The following is a 22,000-nucleotide window of genomic DNA, read 5'->3' as shown; positions in this document are numbered from 1 at the left end:
TCGCTTATGTTAAATTAACAATCCAAATTCATTATTAATTCACGCGACTTGACAATCAACATAATCATACGCATGCTTTCATAACTCCACCCATTTATGTCTATAAGAACAATTCTTAAAAGAGTTCCATTTTAACTCCAGCCACCTAACTTTATACAGTTCATTCAGGTCATTACCCGGAATACTTAGTGAAAACTATCAGGAATGGAATATGGCCTACTCTGGGCTATATTTTGAAGTTCGCAAAGATACACCTTTATTTGATAGATTTGATTTGATAGGTCTGATAGTGGTACTTTAGTTTTACCTTTATTCGTGCTATCCTGATTTAGTCCATGTGTATGGTAAGAGAGAACAAAAAAAGTTTGATTTAAGACATTTATTCATGCATTGACCCAAACGAAATTCCCTGGATGAGGCCCACAGGGTAGACAAGAGAAACTACGGAGTGACTATATGTTTTACATTGTTGTACTGCCCGATTGAAATGGACGTGTTCTTACTGTAAAACTCTACATCAAACGAGGAAAACACAGCCAATGGTTTCATAAATATAACCTAAACCATCGGTGTAGCCATCCTAACCTCTGGTTAGACAAAAGTAATCGTCAACGATTGATGAAGTAATAACCAGTAGCCTATTAGGCCAATGTGACCCAATCTAAAAAATGAAGCATCGAAGCACTGATCGCACAAATGTATTCTGCAGCTACGTTTCTAAGTGTAATGCCTTGCAAAGTGTTAGAAGAGAAATGAGAAAGAACATAGAATTTTTAAAAAAATTCTCTTAAAAAAAACATCAAAGCTTATACTGAGAGAAGTAGCATTTTTTAAAAAATCGATCATGTTATTCATTTTTAATACATCTAGACTAACAATTATAAATTTGTGCGACTGGAAATACTTTCATTAAAATTGTTTTTGGTAAGCGCATTCTTCATGTTTGCAGCCTACTCATTGCACTATGGTCCAATCAATTTTGTAAACCAGTTTTTTTTTGGGGAGGGGAGGGGGAAACAACTAATCAAGTACTTATAAACATAGAAAAGTTATATAGTCAAATGTTCTGCCTAGGCAGACACAGAGGGAGTTAATATATGCTTTGTTAAAAAAAAAGGAATGATAAAGTCAGTTATGGGTCCTGACGATTCGAACAAAGAGTACACATCAAATAAGCAAAGATTAATGTTTAGGGAGTAACTGAAAGTTCTCGAAAGCAGGAAAATCATCATTTCATGTTACATCAAAAACAGCAACAAAACAAAACAAAAATTCAGAACTAAGTTTAAACCCAGTTCAGTCGACCAACACTAGACAAGTTTTATGAAATAATGAATCATGTGACGCAGGCTAGAGGCTATGGGTACACTGGTTACAATACATCATTCCTGTCTCACCTTCACTTTCCCCTGCCCCCTACACCGCACGCCCTGGTCTTACCATACCGCATTCGGCCGCACCCACCAGTTGTTCAATGACTTATCACCGGCGTGATGCTTTCGGGTGGGGGGGGGTTGCTTTACGCTGGGTCTCAGCCACCCCACCACCATTATTCCCTCCTTTTCCTCTCACGCCCTCCCCACTGAGGAAAGGAATCGGGTCGATGGCTGAGCACATCGGTAGCGGTGCAGTGTGAGTGACAATCGTGCGCGCACTCACACACACTAATGTTACACAACCGTGTAATTGTTAGGGGGGGGGGGGGGCAGCCACACAATGAGACACACTAAATGATACTCAGCCGTGTCATTGGGATGAGGAAGGGAAGAGCCACACAATGAGACACACTATCTGTATTATATAAGATAAGAAGATAAATTTGAAACATGAAACACGGCATTTACCCTTTGTTATTATAAAGTAACAGTGGCACGTCCATTGGACACCTAAAAGATGATATCAGAGTCGTCACACAAGTACACACACTTAAACAATGACAGAAACACACACACAGACACAGCAAGAGAACGTTAAGGTTCACATCTACTTGTTACACAATGACATAAACACACACACACAGACACAGCAAGAGAACGTTAAGGTTCACATCTACTTGTTACACAATGACATAAACACACACACACAGACACAGCAAGAGAACGTTAAGGTTCACATCTACTTGTTACACAAGTCAGGAGACAGAAGAGTTTAGTTGTAGTTTTAAGAATGCCATTCCACCCCTCTCGCTCATTTTCTCTCTCTCTCTCTCTCTTTATACACTTTCTCGCTTTTTTCTCCCTCGCACATTCTCTCTTTTCAATGCCTCTCTCTCTCTCTCTCTCTTTCTCTAATAGCAATTAATTCTCCGTTACTCTTTCTGTGTGTGTGTGGGGGGGGGGGATCTAAAGACGATCCAAAATAAAAAAAAACACCATAAAATTCTTTCTAAATTGTATCCTTTTTAACGCAATACTCTCTGTCCCCCTTTTTATTTGTATCTCTTTCACACTCAGCCCTCCCTTCCAGCCTCAGAATACAACAGAAGCAAGAGAATCGATTCGGTAGAGCATTGATTTGTATAACCAGCTAGTCCGCTTCTTCTCAAGTCGATAGAGGAAAGCCAGCCAGGGAGGGGGCGTTTTGGCTCGGCACTGTATCTCATTCACACACCGGCACAGACACACACACACACTCCTTTTTTTTTTCCAACTCACATCCACGCCAAAGTGTCAATCGACATGGCTCTGGTGATGGCTCATTCACCTTCTCTTGTACCCGACTGTCATAGTTTTCGAAGCTATCGCCATCTTGTTTCGTGTAATTCAGAAACATTTTCAATGCGTGTTCTTGTGTGTGTGTGTGCTAGCGCGTTTGTTTGAGTGTGTGACAAACTTGGCGAGTGAGCACTGACGGATGTGAGACCCATAGAAAACAAGGGGAGCTAAGCAAGCTCACACGCTCTGGTTCACAAACACACACACACTAGTACCCGGCATATGCCCTACTGCACCGTTATACACGCCCCCCCCCCAAAAAAAAAAAAGAATCACTCACACTCAAATTATAAGACAGCACTCACCTAGAAGAAGCAGCTTAATATCCTTTGCTGCTTGCATGCCATCTTCCTTTAAATTTTTTTCGATGGCTTTGCTCCTCTCCATCGCAGCCCTTTCCTCTGCACTTAATGTACACCCCATGGCTATGAATGCTCCAACCGACGGACCGGTAAGACGCACCTGCCCCTTGCTCTTCAAAGTCTAGCTCTATGTTAGCGCCGTGGCTAGTGCTACCACGCTAACAGAGAATAAACCACACAGAAATAAAAATTTAAAAAAACACAACGAAAAAAAAATAATTAAAAAAAATAACGAAATAAACAAAAAAAAATTAAAATGAGGCGTTGGTATTCCTAAAACCGGTTAGAATGTAGACCAGTTCCGTTCTTTTCGAAAATGGAAGTCATACGTGAGTATATCCACAGTGTCTCCGTATAGAGAAACAATAGGATCCTATGCACACAACACGAGATATCACGAGGTCTTCGGTCGCCGACTCAACAGCTTCTGACCTGCTAAATATGTCGGCGTCTTGCTTTGCATAAAAAAGCCAGCTCTCGAAGAGAATGTGAGTTCTCGTCTCACGAGATGTCGCAGCGGTCTAGGCTAAAAGTTCCCTCAGCAAGAAGAAATCCACAGCCCAAGTTCTTAGTGCACCGACACACTTGGCCAATAAGGAGTACTCTAGCTGAACCGCGCTATCTTCAAGCCACACGCTTAATAAATGAGCACGGCCAAAATAGAACGAAATTATAAAATGGTTAGCTTTGGTCGGTTACGTTAGCTATTCTGCGGGGACAGTTCGATTTTTTTTCCAGCAGCAGATCTAGGCCTGTGTGCTTCCTCTAAGGCAGCTAACGAGAGAGGCAGAAAAAAACACAGAGAGAGAGAAAAAAAAAACAGCCTATTGATTGTCTGACATTTTATTCATGTATCGATACTTTTTTTCCCATTTATAAATTACATATGTAATTAATTTTTCAACTAATATCAATATCTTGAACGATACATACAAAATAGGCCCGTTCTCGAGGGGGCTAGCGTGACGTCATTCAATGCAGGGGGGGCTCTCTACTCAAATTATTCTTCAAGCTATACAAGAAAAATTATGAAAATGAAGGTTGTGCCACAGTCCAGATGGTTGCGCACGCCACAGCTCGGCACAACGAAACGCTTGCCTGCATTCAGCCCTCGCTTTCCTGTCGGTTTTCGTTTTTTTCCCTCCGCCTCCTTGCCCCTCCCCTCCCCCAATCTCTGTCTCTCCTCTGCTCGCCTCTAGTTCCGCGGACGTGCACACGCGCTAGGCATTGTTGGGGCGAGCAGCTACATCAACATAATCAGCACTGGTGTCGATTCAGATCGGGCGGGAGGGGGGAAGTGCGCCCGCTCGTTTGTGTTATTCTGGCTTGCTGGGATATGCTACTGGTAGAGAGACAACTGATAGAATTACACGCAAATGTGAGTTAGATTTCAGTTAATCCCCTTTATATAGAAAACTTATAAAATTTTATATTTATTGCTTCTAAAGTGAGCCTGTTTGAAGCAGCACCCAAAATAGAAAGGGCGCTATTAGTTTTGTGCTGTCTTGCTGTCCGTCCGCCTGACGCATTTGGATGTCAAAAACCAAAAATGCTATTGAAAATCGGATTTCATATTATGTTGCTTTCCAACTTAAAGGTGTAACCAATGGCAGGGCCGGTCTGCAACCTATGCGGCCGCAGTGGGCCCCACACTTTCACAGGCCCCTCGCTAATTCTAATTGTAAAATTTTAAGTTAAACCATTATCACTTATATATAATAACAGGGTTTTCGCGGCCTCATTTTCCAGGACCTCCTGGAAATCTCCTGAAATTGCAAAATATACGAAAAAGTCCTGGAAATCTCCTGAAAAACTTTTTAAAAATCTCCTAAAAAATAAACAAAAATCTCATTTTGAGGTGCCTACCCCACACACGATAAAAGAACGTTTCCCTTAAAACCCCGTAAGTTAAAAGCTATAGTTAGTGTGTTCTTTTCGTTCCATACCTTCATTGATTGTGACAGAAATTGGTGTCTATTCTAGGTTTCAAGTCCGAGGTTTAGGACATTTTATGACAATGTAAAAGTATCAAAATTAGAAACAGACTTATTCTTAACATCAACTGTAGAAAGGTAATAGTCTCTAGTAAAGTAAAGTAAAAGTTTCCATTTCAGAACTTGTGATCTATAGGGCAGATGATGTAAAGGTCATATGTTTCTGTCGCCTACGGTTAACGACGGTGTCCTCTGGCCAGCACAACGACCTTTACTTTTCCCCAACTTATGTCAGGTAGGCCCAACCGTTAGAGCTAGGTGGACTCTGGTGCTTCTGCAAAGCTACTAAAAAAAACACGGGGAACAACAGTTACGGGTTATAAGTCCAACTTGATGTCTGGACACCACGGTTTAGCTCTGACTGTGGGAGATATTCGCGCCTCGCTGATTGGTGTAAGCTTTGTAACAAAACTGGACGCTATTATTTCAAGTAGACCTCAACTGACCCTAACGATATAGATGGCAGTATACCATGAGAGTGGGGTGGGACTAGATCTACATCTACTCACCAGCTGATCCTAAGTGGTACTTTGAACTTAGTTTAAAACAAGCAGGCTGAACATTTTGCGCCAAGCAATATAATAAGAAAAATTAAAACGGAAAAGAAAATCCCTGTCATGCGACTGTCTGCATGGAATGTGTCATGGAATGTCAGGACAATGTGTCCTGGTCTCGCAGATGACCTTCAGCAGGCTGATGACGCAAGGAATAGGGCCGTCATAAACAACAAGCTGAAAAAAATCTACATTGCTGCTCTACAAGAAACCCAAACTGGCCGAATGACGGTGTACTTCGCGAGGCTGATTACAATTTCTTTTGAAAAGGAAAAACACAGAAAGAAACTTCATTGCGCGGGCTTTGCTATTTCCCATGAGGAAAAAGACAAGTTCTAAGAAGGTCTCAAGGAAACATTTGCAAACATTCATCAAAAAAAATTACTGCGAATGGTCAAAGATTACTCGAATTCTGCATGTTCCGTAAGCTCTGCGTTACCACCAAATACTTCAGGACAAAACTACTTGGTCTTGGCACTGACCCAGGCTGGACATGATACTGGCACGGAAAAGCGACATTAGCGCCATACTGCTACCAAAGCGCGGGCTATGATAATGATCACTGTTGTCCACCAAGATGCACACATCACAGGACAAAAGAAAACCACACCCAAAATATCTCAAATACAGCCATTCCTGATCCGTCACCCCCGCAGGAACTTTAGTCACTGATTTTTTGCTTTGATTTTTGATTTTGTTTATTTTAGGTGAAATTTTAATACTAAACCATCATTGCCCCAGAGCTGCCAAGGGCGTTTTAAGTTTTAAACCTCTACCAGGGGGTTTTGCAGTTAAATTCCCCCAGTGGCGTAGCTAGAGTATATGATGCCTGGTGCGGTACCTCATCTTGATGCCCCCCCCCCACCCAAAAAAAAAAAATAACTAAATAATAACATTGCAAAACCTTAATTTTTTGTTCAAAATAATATGTATTCATTAATCAAATATTGTTAATTCAAAAAATCACTTTTACTTAAACATACTACAAGTGAATTTTACGCGCTTTCTTGCTGGCAAAAGTATCAATAATTTTATCAAAATCAATTTTTTCCACCAGCTCTTGTTCAATGGACAAAATAGCCAAATTAGTGAGTCGTAAATTTGTCATCGTTGATCGCAAGTAATTCTTGATCAGTTTAAGTTTGGAAAAACTTCTCTCGCATGTAGCGACGCTTACCACAATAGTCAAAAATATGCGAATCATGATGACGATATTCGGGACTGAATCATCTAGCTGATTTTTTTTTTTAATTTCAAGAGCTCTACAGGTTTTGGAAGTTCGGAGGCTTCTGATGAAACTGTGACAAACCGTTGAAGCCTCTTTCGCTCCAGCAGAAATTCGTTTTTATCAATGTCACTAGGAGTACTATCGAGATTGATTTCGACCTGAGGATTTAATTGCTGGGAAGGCGACAAAAATTCATATCTATCTGCTACATCATGAAGTTGCTCGAATAGGGTGATTATTTCTTGAACAATCCTGTCCAAGGTAGAATAAATTTCCCTTCGTAGCTCTTCTTTGTGTGTAAGTACAGAGTCGTCACTTTTCTCACCAGGCATCTTTTTCTTATGGCCAATACGTTTTTGAGGTTCTGTACTGATTCTCAGATCTGAACACACGCTTTCGGCAAAGGTAATGCTGGCTTGCGATCTCCTCTCGATTACTACTTTAAAATGTCTCTAATTTTTTTAGTTTGAGTGAGCAGTCTTGAATAGACAATCCTTGTTTTTGAAGGTAGAATTGCGCATCATTAATTTCAGTTAATACAGGAGCCCAAAATCCAAGATAGGTGAGAAAATTAAAAGACTGAATAGCAACTAATAATCTACCTGCTTCAGATCTAGCCGATGAATGTTTATCTCTGCTAGTTAATGTCTCCAGAGTTTCTATAATTTTAGAAAATGTATCCCTAACCATCTAGACGGCTTCTCCTCTAGCGCTCCAGCGGGTCTCAACTAAACCTTTAAGGCTAGTTCCGGTTATTTTGATGAGGATATCCCAGCGGTGTGTTGAAGTTGAGAAAAAGAAGTGTAAACGGTCCAGTGTACCAACAAAAAATGTTACCGAATTGACTTCAGCTTCAGCAGCTCGAATTCCTGCTAAATTAAGAGAATGGTTTGAGCAGGCAATGAATAGTGCTTTGGGATTGACTTCTTGAATACGTTTTTGGACACCGTAGTTTTGACCTTTCATGACCGCAGCATTATCATAGCCTTGACCCCTGCAGTCCATTATGTCTAAGCCATCCGAACGCAGTTTCTCTAGAATCATCTCAGCGATTCCAGCAGCATGCTTGTCCTTTGCGTCGATGAAGTCAATAAAAGACTCATAAACCTGCACCCCTTCATTATCCATGACAACGTACCGTAAAATTTATTTCGGAAGTTTGATCCAGCTTTGAGATGTCAGGTGTACTGTCAAAAAAAAATAGAGAAATATTTGGCTTGTCTTACTTGCTGTATGATTTGGGTTTTTAACGTGATTCTCCAATATTGTAATAAATTCATTTTGTATTTGTGGAGACATATATGTATTCGGTCTGGAACAAAGCTTAGTTCGAAGCACATACTCCCTCAAGAGTGGATCGTACTTTGATAGTAATTTTACTAACTCCAAGAAATTGCCTTGATTTTGCCCTTCCAACACTTCTTCTGCTCGCTCGCGATGCCCACGAAGTGCCAGATTTTGCTTTGAGAGAAAACGAATGATGTCCAAGATTCTCTTCAGGTAGTCTTTCCAGGTTTTCGTCTCTTGTATAATCAAATCTTGGGCCTTGTTGTCAATACTGTTCCCTACTCTCTAGCGAACTTCAAGTTCCCCCCCCCCAAGCAAGCGATGACTGAATGTGAGTTCTGCTGGTCTCATGTTTTTCTATTTTCGGGGATAACCTCCACCAATCATTGAATCCATCTTTGGATTTAAATGAAGATTTGGTACATGATCTTGTTGAGAAGAGTAATGCAGGGGAATCAAAATAAGGATTCTTTTTTTGGGGAATAACACATCCACTTTCTAAGAACTTTCTCGCCGTTTGACATTTGCCGGAAAAAAACACGCCTTTGGAAGCTTTCTAGCCTTTCCTTTTGCTGATTCTTGATGTCTATACACCTCTCTGAATTGACTGTCCATACGCTGAACTGTTTCAGATCCTTGAGTGGCAAGGTGTATGCGAATATTATCTGTGATGACATCAGGCCAATCTCCAATGTCGTTCAGTCTAGAGTTTATTATCCTGCTTTCTGTATTGTTTACACTGTCTGTTGGTTCAGCTTCTTCAGTATGAATTTTTGAGGAGTGTACTAAAGACATGCTTGTGTGCTGTATTTTAGTCTCTAGAACCTGCGTTATTGAAGTATTTTCTTCTTTTTCATCATTCAGGATGTCGGCCTCATCATTTTTTTCTGGATTCAATGATAACCGTCTCATCTTGCTTTGTTGCTTTTAATTGTTCAGTTATTTCATACACAATAACAGCATTCACAATATGTAACAGATTTTCATCCTCTAGACTCTATATCTAGATTAAACTAATGGACTAAACAATAAAGAAAAAAAAAGTTGGCCAATATTATTCGTCTTCTTTATATTACAGAGCATTGATCAGTGTAGTAACAACATGTACCGTGTGTCCGAAATAAATCTAGTAAATTAGATTCAAACTGTTCTGTAGCTTACATTGTATTGAAGAAATAGTCTTAGAGATGAAATAGAATAGCGACATGACTAGTTTATAAATCGTTAGTTCATGTTTAAAATACATTTTATGTTTGTTCGTGTCCATACAATTAGTCGTTTTTACTGAAATACTCAGGAAAAAAGGAAATTAATACACACTGGGGGAATTTTGGTGCCCCTCTCCACTTGGTGCCCTGTGCGGCCCGCACCACCCGCACATTGGTAGCTACGCCACTGATTATTCCCCTCTTCTATAAAACAAAACAAAAAATTAAAAAAATAATGCAAACTATAATCCCCAAATTCCAAGAGCATAGCTAAGGAAGATTTTGATTTTAAACCCCCCTCCGAAATTTACTATAAAACCCCCTCTTCAATATAAAAAAGCAAATTACACACTGATACTGCTATGAGCGTAGCCAAAGGGGTTTTGAGTTTAAACCCCCCTTCATGCGGGGTTTAAAACTAAAAAATACCTTTTCATATAAGAAAAAAGCAAATTACACACTCCAAATTCTATCAGCGTAACCAAAGGGGTTTTAAGTTTAAACCCCCCTCCAGTGGCGTTTGAAGCTAAAAAAAAATACCTCTTCAATATAAAAAAAAGCAAATTACACACTCAAAAATCTTTGAGAGTAACCAAAGGGCTTCTAAGTTTAAAGCCCCCTTCAGCGGGGTTTGAAGCTAAAAAAATACCTCTTCTATAAAAAAAAATATCAAATTGCACACTCAAACTGATATGAGCGTAGAGGGTTTTGAGTTTAAACTCGCCTTCATGGGGGTTTGATGCTAAAAAAATACATTTTCAATATAAAAAAATGTAAATTACACACTAAAATTCTTTGCGCTTAGCCAAGCCAAAGGGGGGTTTTGAGTTTAAACCCCCAACCTCCAGGTGGCTTTTTTTTAAGTTTAAAACCACTCCAGATGGTTTTGAGTTTAAAATCCCCCTATAGAGAGTTTTGAGGTTTCAATATTATTCTAAAGCAAACTACACTCACCAAATTCTATTAGCCTAACTAAATGGGATTTTGAATTTAAAAAAAAAAAAACTTCAGAGATTTTTTAGTTTAAAACCCCCAACAGATGATTTTGACGATAAAACTTCCCTTTTCGATATAAAATCTAAAGCAAACTACGGTCACCTGATTCCAAGAGAGTAGTCAAGAGAGGTTACACAATTTCTACCAGTGGCTGGAGTCCATTAATAAAGTGCAGTGGATATTCATCTGTCGAAATTGAAAAAGACTAAGATGGCTAAGACAAATTTTAGGTTCGCGCGGTTCGGCTCATTGGGCGGCAAGCTGTTTCCACAAAAATCTGTCACTTGCAATGTCTGAAGCCTCCTACAACTTGCTCTGAGGACCTCTATGAAAGTGTGGCGTGAAGTTGTACTAGGATGTTCCTGTTTGCGATTTCCTCGTAATGGCCTCCATGTCATTGCAACTCTTATTATGCGTAATTCATTTTGTCGGAATACATGTCCCGCAAACCTCATGCGACGCTCTGTCACAGCCTTACCAAGGGGTCGACTCCCAGTTCGGCATAGGATTTCCTTGATTGAGCAAACTAGAGTTACAAAATTCGATGACCATAGCTAAATGGGGTTTTGAATTTAAAATTTTGAATTTAGTAAAGACCTAGAATATGATAAAAGTATTTTTTTGTCTAGGAGTAAAAAACTTGCCAGCTGTCTTGATTTTATATGTGAAAGTTTCTTTGAACAAGATTGAAGAGTACAGTTATCTTGGTAAATGTATTTACGTCTTGTGGAGTTGAGGTCAGTGTTAGCGCCCAATAAAATAAAATATCAGGTTAAACACGCCCACCAGTTTGTGATAGAAAGATATAAAATAAAAAAAAAGTTCTTCCCATACCACCCGAGTCAAAAGTTGATTTGTACCAACGGAGCACTGGCAGCAGCAAGAAATCGAAATATTCGAGCAGCAGCATGCATTAAATGCGTTTTCTTGGTATTTCTATAATAAACTGCAGATATCTCAGTCACTGAACAGATCGATTGTACTCGATTTGTAAGACAAATTTCCTTACGGATAATAAAGATTATTATTATTATTATTATTATAAGAATTCATTGGTTTTGGCATTGTTGTTTAGAGAGACGCACTGCCTGTGTCCAACTTCATTACGTACATTTTTCACATGGACTAACTACTCGGCCAAGGCTACGATGGCTGCCTCGTGGTAGCATTTAAAAGTGTGTTCAGGCAAGAATTCGTGAAAAATACCCAATAGCAGACCTTGTCCGTTGCAATCCCAAGCGAGAGCGTTGATGCTAAATTTACCTCTTTTGTTTGAGACACAATGGACTGAGAAATACTAATTCAGTCGCGCTTTAAGTCACAACTTTGAGAAGATCTTTTGACTGTTTGGCGTATTTTAAAATAACGGCTGTAAGTGAAACCTGACAAACTGCATATGCGTAATCAGTGTCTGCTTCTCGTGTGTTTCTGATTTGTCTTTTAATAGCCAATTATTCCTCTTTTCATGAATCAGTTTCCGTGATGTTGCATCTTAGTATGATCTTAGCATAAGTGGCCGCTGTGGCCGCTTAACTGCACATCAGCAGTTACATTAATGACATAAATACCAACTTGGCCAAGTTGAGGAATACTTCAAGGATGGCATCTTGAGGAAGGCGAGACTGCTGGCAGGCAAAAGGGGTATTGAGTTGGTGCTACCGAGAATTTGTAGTCGATAGACACACCGAGAAAAAACATATGTTTGGATTTAGGGAGATATTAAAGAACACTGCTTTACATTACGTTCGTTAGTATCTTCATTAACGTTTTCGCTTTTTCAAGCAATAATAATGCTCAGTCCAACTTGTTTTGTCTACATCCTAAAATGATGCAAGAGTTGCAACATTAGGAAGAATATCAGCACTGCAGATAAGCGTTCACCGCCGGCTTGTCTATCGCGACGGGAGGAACAATTCAGTAGTCAAGTTATTATGCAGCGTTTGCATTTTTTGTTTGATCAACCGTCGGGATGCACGGACCGCACAGATCAATTGACCAAAGTGTACAGTCAATAGTTTGTTTGATCAACCGTCATGATGCACGGACCGCAATGATCAATTGACCAAAGTGTACAGTCAATAGTTTGTTTGATCAACCGTCGGGATGCACGGACCGCACAGATCAATTGACCAAAGTGTACAGTCAATAGTTTGTTTGATCAACCGTCGGGATGCACGGACCGCACAGATCAATTGACCAAAGTGTACAGTCAATAGTTTGTTTGATCAACCGTCGGGATGCACGGACCGCACAGATCAATTGACTAAAGTGTACAGTCAATAGTTTGTTTGATCAACCGTCGGGATGCACGGACCGCACAGATCAATTGACTAAAGTGTACAGTCAATAGTTTGTTTGATCAACCGTCGGGATGCACGGACCGCACAGATCAATTGACCAAAGTGTACAGTCAATAGTTTGTTTGATCAACCGTCGGGATGCACTGACCGCACAGATCAACTGACCAAAGTGTACAGTCAATAGTTTGTTTGATCAACCGTCGGGATGCACGGACCGCACAGATCAACTGACCAAAGTGTACAGTCAATAGTTTGTTTGATCAACCGTCGGGATGCACGGACCGCACAGATCAACTGACCAAAGTGTACAGTCAATAGTTTGTTTGATCAACCGTCGGGATGCACGGACCGCACAGATCAATTGACCAAAGTGTACAGTCAGTAGTTTGTTTGATCAACCGTCGGGATGCACGGACCGCACAGATCAATTGACCAAAGTGTACAGTCAACAGTTTGTTTGATCAACCGTCGGGATGCACGGACCGCAATGATCAATTGACCAAAGTGTACAGTCAATAGTTTGTTTGATCAACCGTCGGGATGCACGGACCGCACAGATCAATTGACCAAAGTGTACAGTCAATAGTTTGTTTGATCAACCGTCGGGATGCACGGACCGCACAGATCAATTGACCAAAGTGTACAGTCAATAGTTTGTTTGGTCAACCGTCGGGATGCACGGACCGCACAGATCAATTGACTAAAGTGTACAGTCAATAGTTTGTTTGATCAACCGTCGGGATGCACGGACCGCACAGATCAATTGACCAAAGTGTACAGTCAATAGTTTGTTTGATCAACCGTCGGGATGCACGGACCGCACAGATCAATTGACCAAAGTGTACAGTCAATAGTTTGTTTGATCAACCGTCGGGATGCACGGACCGCACAGATCAATTGACCAAAGTGTACAGTCAATAGTTTGTTTGATCAACCGTCGGGATGCACGGACCACACAGATCAATTGACCAAAGTGTACAGTCAATAGTTTGTTTGATCAACCGTCGGGATGCACGGACCGCACAGATCAACTGACCAAAGTGTACAGTCAATAGTTTGTTTGATCAACCGTCGGGATGCACGGACCGCACAGATCAATTGACCAAAGTGTACAGTCAATAGTTTGTTTGATCAACCGTCGGGATGCACGGACCGCACAGATCAACTGACCAAAGTGTACAGTCAATAGTTTGTTTGATCAACCGTCGGGATGCACGGACCGCACAGATCAACTGACCAAAGTGTACAGTCAATAGTTTGTTTGATCAACCGTCGGGATGCACGGACCGCAATGATCAATTGACCAAAGTGTACAGTCAATAGTTTGTTTGATCAACCGTCGGGATGCACGGACCGCACAGATCAACTGACCAAAGTGTACAGTCAATAGTTTGTTTGATCAACCGTCGGGATGCACGGACCGCACAGATCAATTGACCAAAGTGTACAGTCAATAGTTTGTTTGATCAACCGTCGGGATGCACGGACCGCACAGATCAACTGACCAAAGTGTACAGTCAATAGTTTGTTTGATCAACCGTCGGGATGCACGGACCGCACAGATCAACTGACCAAAGTGTACAGTCAATAGTTTGTTTGATCAACCGTCGGGATGCACGGACCGCACAGATCAACTGACCAAAGTGTACAGTCAATAGTTTGTTTGATCAACCGTCGGGATGCACGGACCGCACAGATCAACTGACCAAAGTGTACAGTCAATAGTTTGTTTGATCAACCGTCGGGATGCACGGACCGCACAGATCAATTGACCAAAGTGTACAGTCAATAGTTTGTTTGATCAACCGTCGGGATGCACGGACCGCACAGATCAATTGACCAAAGTGTACAGTCAATAGTTTGTTTGATCAACCGTCGGGATGCACGGACCGCACAGATCAACTGACCAAAGTGTACAGTCAATAGTTTGTTTGATCAACCGTCGGGATGCACGGACCGCACAGATCAACTGACCAAAGTGTACAGTCAATAGTTTGTTTGATCAACCGTCGGGATGCACGGACCGCACAGATCAATTGACTAAAGTGTACAGTCAATAGTTTGTTTGATCAACCGTCGGGATGCACGGATCGCACAGATCAATTGACTAAAGTGTACAGTCAATAGTTTGTTTGATCAACCGTCGGGATGCACGGACCGCACAGATCAACTGACCAAAGTGTACAGTCAATAGTTTGTTTGATCAACCGTCGGGATGCACGGACCGCACAGATCAATTGACCAAAGTGTACAGTCAATAGTTTGTTTGATCAACCGTCGGGATGCACGGACCGCAATGATCAATTGACCAAAGTGTACAGTCAATAGTTTGTTTGATCAACCGTCGGGATGCACGGACCGCACAGATCAACTGACCAAAGTGTACAGTCAATAGTTTGTTTGATCAACCGTCGGGATGCACGGACCGCACAGATCAACTGACCAAAGTGTACAGTCAATAGTTTGTTTGATCAACCGTCGGGATGCACGGACCGCACAGATCAATTGACTAAAGTGTACAGTCAATAGTTTGTTTGATCAACCGTCGGGATGCACGGATCGCACAGATCAATTGACTAAAGTGTACAGTCAATAGTTTGTTTGATCAACCGTCGGGATGCACGGACCGCACAGATCAACTGACCAAAGTGTACAGTCAATAGTTTGTTTGATCAACCGTCGGGATGCACGGACCGCACAGATCAATTGACCAAAGTGTACAGTCAATAGTTTGTTTGATCAACCGTCGGGATGCACGGACCGCACAGATCAACTGACCAAAGTGTACAGTCAATAGTTTGTTTGATCAACCGTCGGGATGCACGGACCGCACAGATCAACTGACCAAAGTGTACAGTCAATAGTTTGTTTGATCAACCGTCGGGATGCACGGACCGCACAGATCAATTGACTAAAGTGTACAGTCAATAGTTTGTTTGATCAACCGTCGGGATGCACGGATCGCACAGATCAATTGACTAAAGTGTACAGTCAATAGTTTGTTTGATCAACCGTCGGGATGCACGGACCGCACAGATCAACTGACCAAAGTGTACAGTCAATAGTTTGTTTGATCAACCGTCGGGATGCACGGACCGCACAGATCAATTGACCAAAGTGTACAGTCAATAGTTTGTTTGATCAACCGTCGGGATGCACGGACCGCAATGATCAATTGACCAAAGTGTACAGTCAATAGTTTGTTTGATCAACCGTCGGGATGCACGGACCGCAATGATCAATTGACCAAAGTGTACAGTCAATAGTTTGTTTGATCAACCGTCGGGATGCACGGACCGCACAGATCAACTGACCAAAGTGTACAGTCAATAGTTTGTTTGATCAACCGTCGGGATGCACGGACCGCACAGATCAATTGACCAAAGTGTACAGTCAATAGTTTGTTTGATCAACCGTCGGGATGCACGGACCGCACAGATCAACTGACCAAAGTGTACAGTCAATAGTTTGTTTGATCAACCGTCGGGATGCACGGACCGCACAGATCAATTGACCAAAGTGTACAGTCAATAGTTTGTTTGATCAACCGTCGGGATGCACGGACCGCAATGATCAATTGACCAAAGTGTACAGTCAATAGTTTGTTTGATCAACCGTCGGGATGCACGGACCGCAATGATCAATTGACCAAAGTGTACAGTCAATAGTTTGTTTGATCAACCGTCGGGATGCACGGACCGCACAGATCAACTGACCAAAGTGTACAGTCAATAGTTTGTTTGATCAACCGTCGGGATGCACGGACCGCACAGATCAATTGACCAAAGTGTACAGTCAATAGTTTGTTTGATCAACCGTCGGGATGCACGGACCGCACAGATCAACTGACCAAAGTGTACAGTCAATAGTTTGTTTGATCAACCGTCGGGATGCACGGACCGCACAGATCAATTGACCAAAGTGTACAGTCAATAGTTTGTTTGATCAACCGTCGGGATGCACGGACCGCAATGATCAATTGACCAAAGTGTACAGTCAATAGTTTGTTTGATCAACCGTCGGGATGCACGGACCGCACAGATCAACTGACCAAAGTGTACAGTCAATAGTTTGTTTGATCAACCGTCGGGATGCACGGACCGCACAGATCAACTGACCAAAGTGTACAGTCAATAGTTTGTTTGATCAACCGTCGGGATGCACGGACCGCACAGATCAATTGACTAAAGTGTACAGTCAATAGTTTGTTTGATCAACCGTCGGGATGCACGGATCGCACAGATCAATTGACTAAAGTGTACAGTCAATAGTTTGTTTGATCAACCGTCGGGATGCACGGACCGCACAGATCAACTGACCAAAGTGTACAGTCAATAGTTTGTTTGATCAACCGTCGGGATGCACGGACCGCAATGATCAATTGACCAAAGTGTACAGTCAATAGTTTGTTTGATCAACCGTCGGGATGCACGGACCGCACAGATCAACTGACCAAAGTGTACAGTCAATAGTTTGTTTGATCAACCGTCGGGATGCACGGACCGCACAGATCAACTGACCAAAGTGTACAGTCAATAGTTTGTTTGATCAACCGTCGGGATGCACGGACCGCACAGATCAATTGACTAAAGTGTACAGTCAATAGTTTGTTTGATCAACCGTCGGGATGCACGGATCGCACAGATCAATTGACTAAAGTGTACAGTCAATAGTTTGTTTGATCAACCGTCGGGATGCACGGACCGCACAGATCAACTGACCAAAGTGTACAGTCAATAGTTTGTTTGATCAACCGTCGGGATGCACGGACCGCACAGATCAATTGACCAAAGTGTACAGTCAATAGTTTGTTTGATCAACCGTCGGGATGCACGGACCGCAATGATCAATTGACCAAAGTGTACAGTCAATAGTTTGTTTGATCAACCGTCGGGATGCACGGACCGCAATGATCAATTGACCAAAGTGTACAGTCAATAGTTTGTTTGATCAACCGTCGGGATGCACGGACCGCACAGATCAACTGACCAAAGTGTACAGTCAATAGTTTGTTTGATCAACCGTCGGGATGCACGGACCGCACAGATCAATTGACCAAAGTGTACAGTCAATAGTTTGTTTGATCAACCGTCGGGATGCACGGACCGCACAGATCAACTGACCAAAGTGTACAGTCAATAGTTTGTTTGATCAACCGTCGGGATGCACGGACCGCACAGATCAATTGACTAAAGTGTACAGTCAATAGTTTGTTTGATCAACCGTCGGGATGCACGGATCGCACAGATCAATTGACTAAAGTGTACAGTCAATAGTTTGTTTGATCAACCGTCGGGATGCACGGACCGCACAGATCAATTGACCAAAGTGTACAGTCAATAGTTTGTTTGATCAACCGTCGGGATGCACGGACCGCACAGATCAATTGACCAAAGTGTACAGTCAATAGTTTGTTTGATCAACCGTCGGGATGCACGGACCGCACAGATCAACTGACCAAAGTGTACAGTCAATAGTTTGTTTGATCAACCGTCGGGATGCACGGACCGCACAGATCAACTGACCAAAGTGTACAGTCAATAGTTTGTTTGATCAACCGTCGGGATGCACGGACCGCACAGATCAACTGACCAAAGTGTACAGTCAATAGTTTGTTTGATCAACCGTCGGGATGCACGGACCGCACAGATCAATTGACCAAAATGTACAGTCAATAGTTTGTTTGATCAACCGTCGGGATGCACGGACCGCACAGATCAATTGACCAAAGTGTACAGTCAATAGTTTGTTTGATCAACCGTCGGGATGCACGGACCGCACAGATCAACTGACCAAAGTGTACAGTCAATAGTTTGTTTGATCAACCGTCGGGATGCACGGACCGCACAGATCAATTGACCAGTTTGTTTACGTGTTGTTGTTTTTAATTTCATGAACCAGGTATTTACTGAAACTTTATATCGCTTAGATATGGCTTGCGTGGTGCACTATTTCTTTTCTTTAATATTCTTTGTCATAAAAAAGTTGCAGTTACGACTTTTAGCCATGAGTGACGACTTGCACCCCCTGCAAAAAATCCTGCTGGCCCCCATACCATGGGCGTAGGCATGATTTGTTTCTCAGAGCCCCGCCGCCAAGCACTATTTCCGGTATTGAAAGCCAACAAAATGAATATTCTGAGGTATCTACAGTGCTACTAAAAAGGTTTATTTCAAAATTCTTATGTGCTATTCTTACTGACTTAGATCCTCGTTCGGCACATTGGGCGGCAAGCTGCTTCCACAAAACTCTTTCACTGTCAATGTCTGAACCTTCTTCCTACCTGCTCTAAGGACCTCCACGAAAGTGTGGCGCAAAGTTGTACTAGGATGTTCCTGTTTGCGCTTTCCTTGTAATGGCCTCCATGTCATCGCAACTCTTGGTATGCGTAATTCATTTTGTTGCAGAGCATGTCCCGCAAATTTCATGCGACGCTCTGTCACAACCTTACTAAGGGGTTGACTTCCAGTTTGGCATCGGATTTCCTTGATTGAGACCCGACCTCTATAACTGACTCCTAAAATCTGTTTTTACCACCTTTGTTGAGTCACATTTAGTCTTTTTCAATTTTGACAGATGACTATTCACTGCACTTTATTAATGGAGCCCAGCCACTGGTAGAAATTCGTAACCTCTATTGGCTACGCTCTTGGAATTAGTTGAATGTAGTTTGCTTTAGATTTTATATAAAAAAAATGTAGTTTTATCGTCAAAATCATCTATTGGGGGGGGGGGTAAGGGGACTGAAAAGAAACAGTGCGTTCATCGCTACGAGAAGCATTAGTCAAATGAACCCCCCCCCCCCCGCACGGGGTGGGGAGATCGGAATTTAGAGACTGATTTTTTGCTTTGATTTTGCTTATTTTAGGTGAGATTTTAATACTAAAACATCACTTGCCCCATCGCAGCCAAGGGGGAGTTGAGTTTAAAACCCCATACCAGGTTTTTTTTACAATTAAACACCCCCTCTTCTATAAAACAAAAAAAAAAAACAAGGTTACAAAGACAGTTTCTGTGGAAACACAAACTTAAAATCGGCCCCCTAAGTGGTTTACCCAGGCAGGAAAAAAGGCAGGCTTCAATATTTTCAGAAAGAATATCATAATGAAATTCTATCAAAGGCAAATGACAGAAAAGAATGGAGAAAGAAGGTTGACAGATTCTGTGTAGTGCCCCAAAGGTCCAGCAGACCAAGGTATAGGTGAAAGTGAATGTGAAGCTAGATGTGAACCTAGCCTAACTGATGTCTTATAATGAGTATCTAACTGATACCATATCATATTCTAGGCCTTAACTACATATAATAATAACTATAATTATGTGCAAATGAAAACAGTCGTCACGACTAACATGCCATAGAATATTTCACTACCTTTATAGTGCAAATAATTTCAAGCCTATAAAAAAGCCTAAATGGTCGGCCAGTGGCGTAGCTAGCCATGTAGGCTACGAGTGGTGAGGGCCACCAAACTAAGGATACATTTTCTCAATAAAATCAACATATTTTACTTACATGAACAAAGATAAACTACCTAATTTGAAATATTACTAGAAATTAATTTACTTTGCTACTTTTGTTAAGCCCCTATGTTCCTTCTTAAATTAAACGTAAGCTATTAACCAGGTTGAATCAATTTACTAGATTTGTTTAAATCTCTGATGGCAACGCACTTTTACACGCCCACTTTCTTTTGGGCCACATTTTGTTACTCTAAAGTTCAGTACGCTGGTTTGATCTAGATCTAGAGCTTATAAACAAATGCCTTCGACTCTAAAATGGCAGAATCTGGCACATCACGGGCATCGCGAAGAAGTTAAATAAGAATGACAAAGACTACATCTAGGTCATTTCTAGGGGTTTGTGAAATTACTACCCAAGTTCCATCCACTCCCGTGAGAACATGTGCTCCAAACCAAGCTAAGTTCCAGACCTAATATTTACAAATATTTATCGATTTTTTTGACAGTTCACCTGACATTACAAAACTGGATCAATTTTTTCCCAATGTTGAGATTACGTTGTCATTGATAATGACGGGGTACAAATTCTGTAGTCTTTCATTGACATCATCTTAATTCATTATCTGCTCGAACCATTCTCTGAGTTTGGCTGGAATTTGGGCTGAAGCGGAAATCTTTTTAGTAACATTTTTCGGTACACATACATTTCTTTCGACTTAAGCATACCGCTAGGACGTCCTCAACAAACTAGCCTTAAGCGTTTGGTTAAAATGCACTGGGCGAAAAAAAAGTCATTTCGCTGTTTTATTTAGTTGTTTTTTTTTTAGAAAAAAAAAAGGAGGAGCTGCCGCACTGGGCATCATATACCCTAGTTACGCCACTGTGGTCGGCCGTCACTTGATTAGCCTATTCTATTTTATTACAGTAATAGCTTATCCTTAAAGCTGTACTTGAGTGGAAGCACTACTTGTTAAATTTCTACTTTGAAGACGCCAATTAATTTAAAGTTAAAAATTTGACTACTCAGAATCCAGTCAGTAGCAGCCTTTAGGGGTGGCAAGTTGGGGAAACTGCTCCAGGCCCCGCGCATGAGTGGGGCGCTGCGAAAAGAGATTCCGTTTCACCTTCAGTTTCGAAAACCAGACCAGTTCTCGAAAACTAGGACCTGTTACTCCATAATTTTGAAGCTTTTTCCTGCATCTAGGCTATATGCTACCAATATCCAAGTAAGCTTTTAACGTGACATTTTTGTTTCGAGATACCTTACAGTTTTGTAAAGACAGTATCTTATGACCTGTCGATTCTAAGAGGCTATCATTATTTAACAGTTCACCATGGTTTGAAAAAAAACACGCCATTTTGCACAGCAAAAAGCCAGAAAAGTTCCGCGACTAAATCCGTCTGTGACCTCTAAGCAACTGTTCCGTGTTAGTTTTGTTGTAACTGTTCCGGTTTTCCAACTCCGGCAGGATTAGCAGAAACTATTCTTATTTAATTTGTTGTTTTTTTTTCATGCAAAATGTTTCTGAATCATTTGCTACGTTGATTATTAAGCGAAATCTGACAAGCAGAACAATTACAATACAATACGTAATGTAGTCAAACAGCCAATAGTAAGGTTCTATGTTTTGGAACAACAATAAGGCCTAAAGCGTTAGAGGCGGACGAGCCCGCTAGCTTTAAGTGGTACGGTATATGTAGCCTACCCTTACGGTTCGGGGCCCCGCCTCTGACACTCGCCCAGGTTCCCGCGCTCTGCTAAGGCCGCCTCTGAGTGGTGTGCAACTGTGCACGTACATTCTTGGCCATCAATTCCTGATAAGCCAAAGCTATTCAACTACAACACTAATTTATCCTTATAACTTTACTTCAGTGGAAGCACTACTTGTTCAGTAT

At 41.6% G+C, this 22,000-nt stretch overlaps 2 protein-coding genes across 4 annotated transcripts in view; one reads left to right on the top strand and one right to left on the bottom strand.

The window, feature by feature from the left end:
- Window positions 1–4,025, bottom strand: part of LOC106072377 (guanine nucleotide-binding protein G(o) subunit alpha) — a 102,566-nt gene extending 98,541 nt beyond the window's left edge. The window contains exons 1-2 of one of the 3 annotated variants that reach the window (XM_056035710.1): window positions 4,010–4,025; window positions 3,020–3,234 (exon numbers count right to left, since the gene is read on the bottom strand). In XM_056035710.1, the coding sequence (XP_055891685.1) occupies window positions 3,020–3,137 (118 nt within the window). In that variant the 5' untranslated portion in view covers window positions 3,138–3,234; window positions 4,010–4,025. Of the gene's footprint in view, window positions 1–3,019; window positions 3,854–4,009 lie in introns of those variants that run through there. The other 2 variants (XM_056035709.1, XM_056035708.1) reach the window with 2 other exon arrangements.
- A 372-nt stretch (window positions 4,026–4,397) lies between these two features.
- Window positions 4,398–22,000, top strand: part of LOC106072378 (GATOR complex protein WDR59-like) — a 58,451-nt gene continuing 40,848 nt past the window's right edge. Inside the window, exon 1 of the mRNA XM_056035484.1 lies at window positions 4,398–4,454. Within this exon, the coding sequence (XP_055891459.1) occupies window positions 4,413–4,454 (42 nt within the window). The 5' untranslated portion in view covers window positions 4,398–4,412. The remainder of the gene's footprint in view (window positions 4,455–22,000) is intronic.

This window comes from Biomphalaria glabrata, chromosome 7 (assembly GCF_947242115.1).
Source record: "Biomphalaria glabrata chromosome 7, xgBioGlab47.1, whole genome shotgun sequence".
Lineage (NCBI taxonomy): Eukaryota > Metazoa > Mollusca > Gastropoda > Planorbidae > Biomphalaria > Biomphalaria glabrata.
The sequence above is the reverse complement of the archived record's forward strand: the minus strand, read 5'-3'. Positions and strand labels throughout refer to the sequence as shown.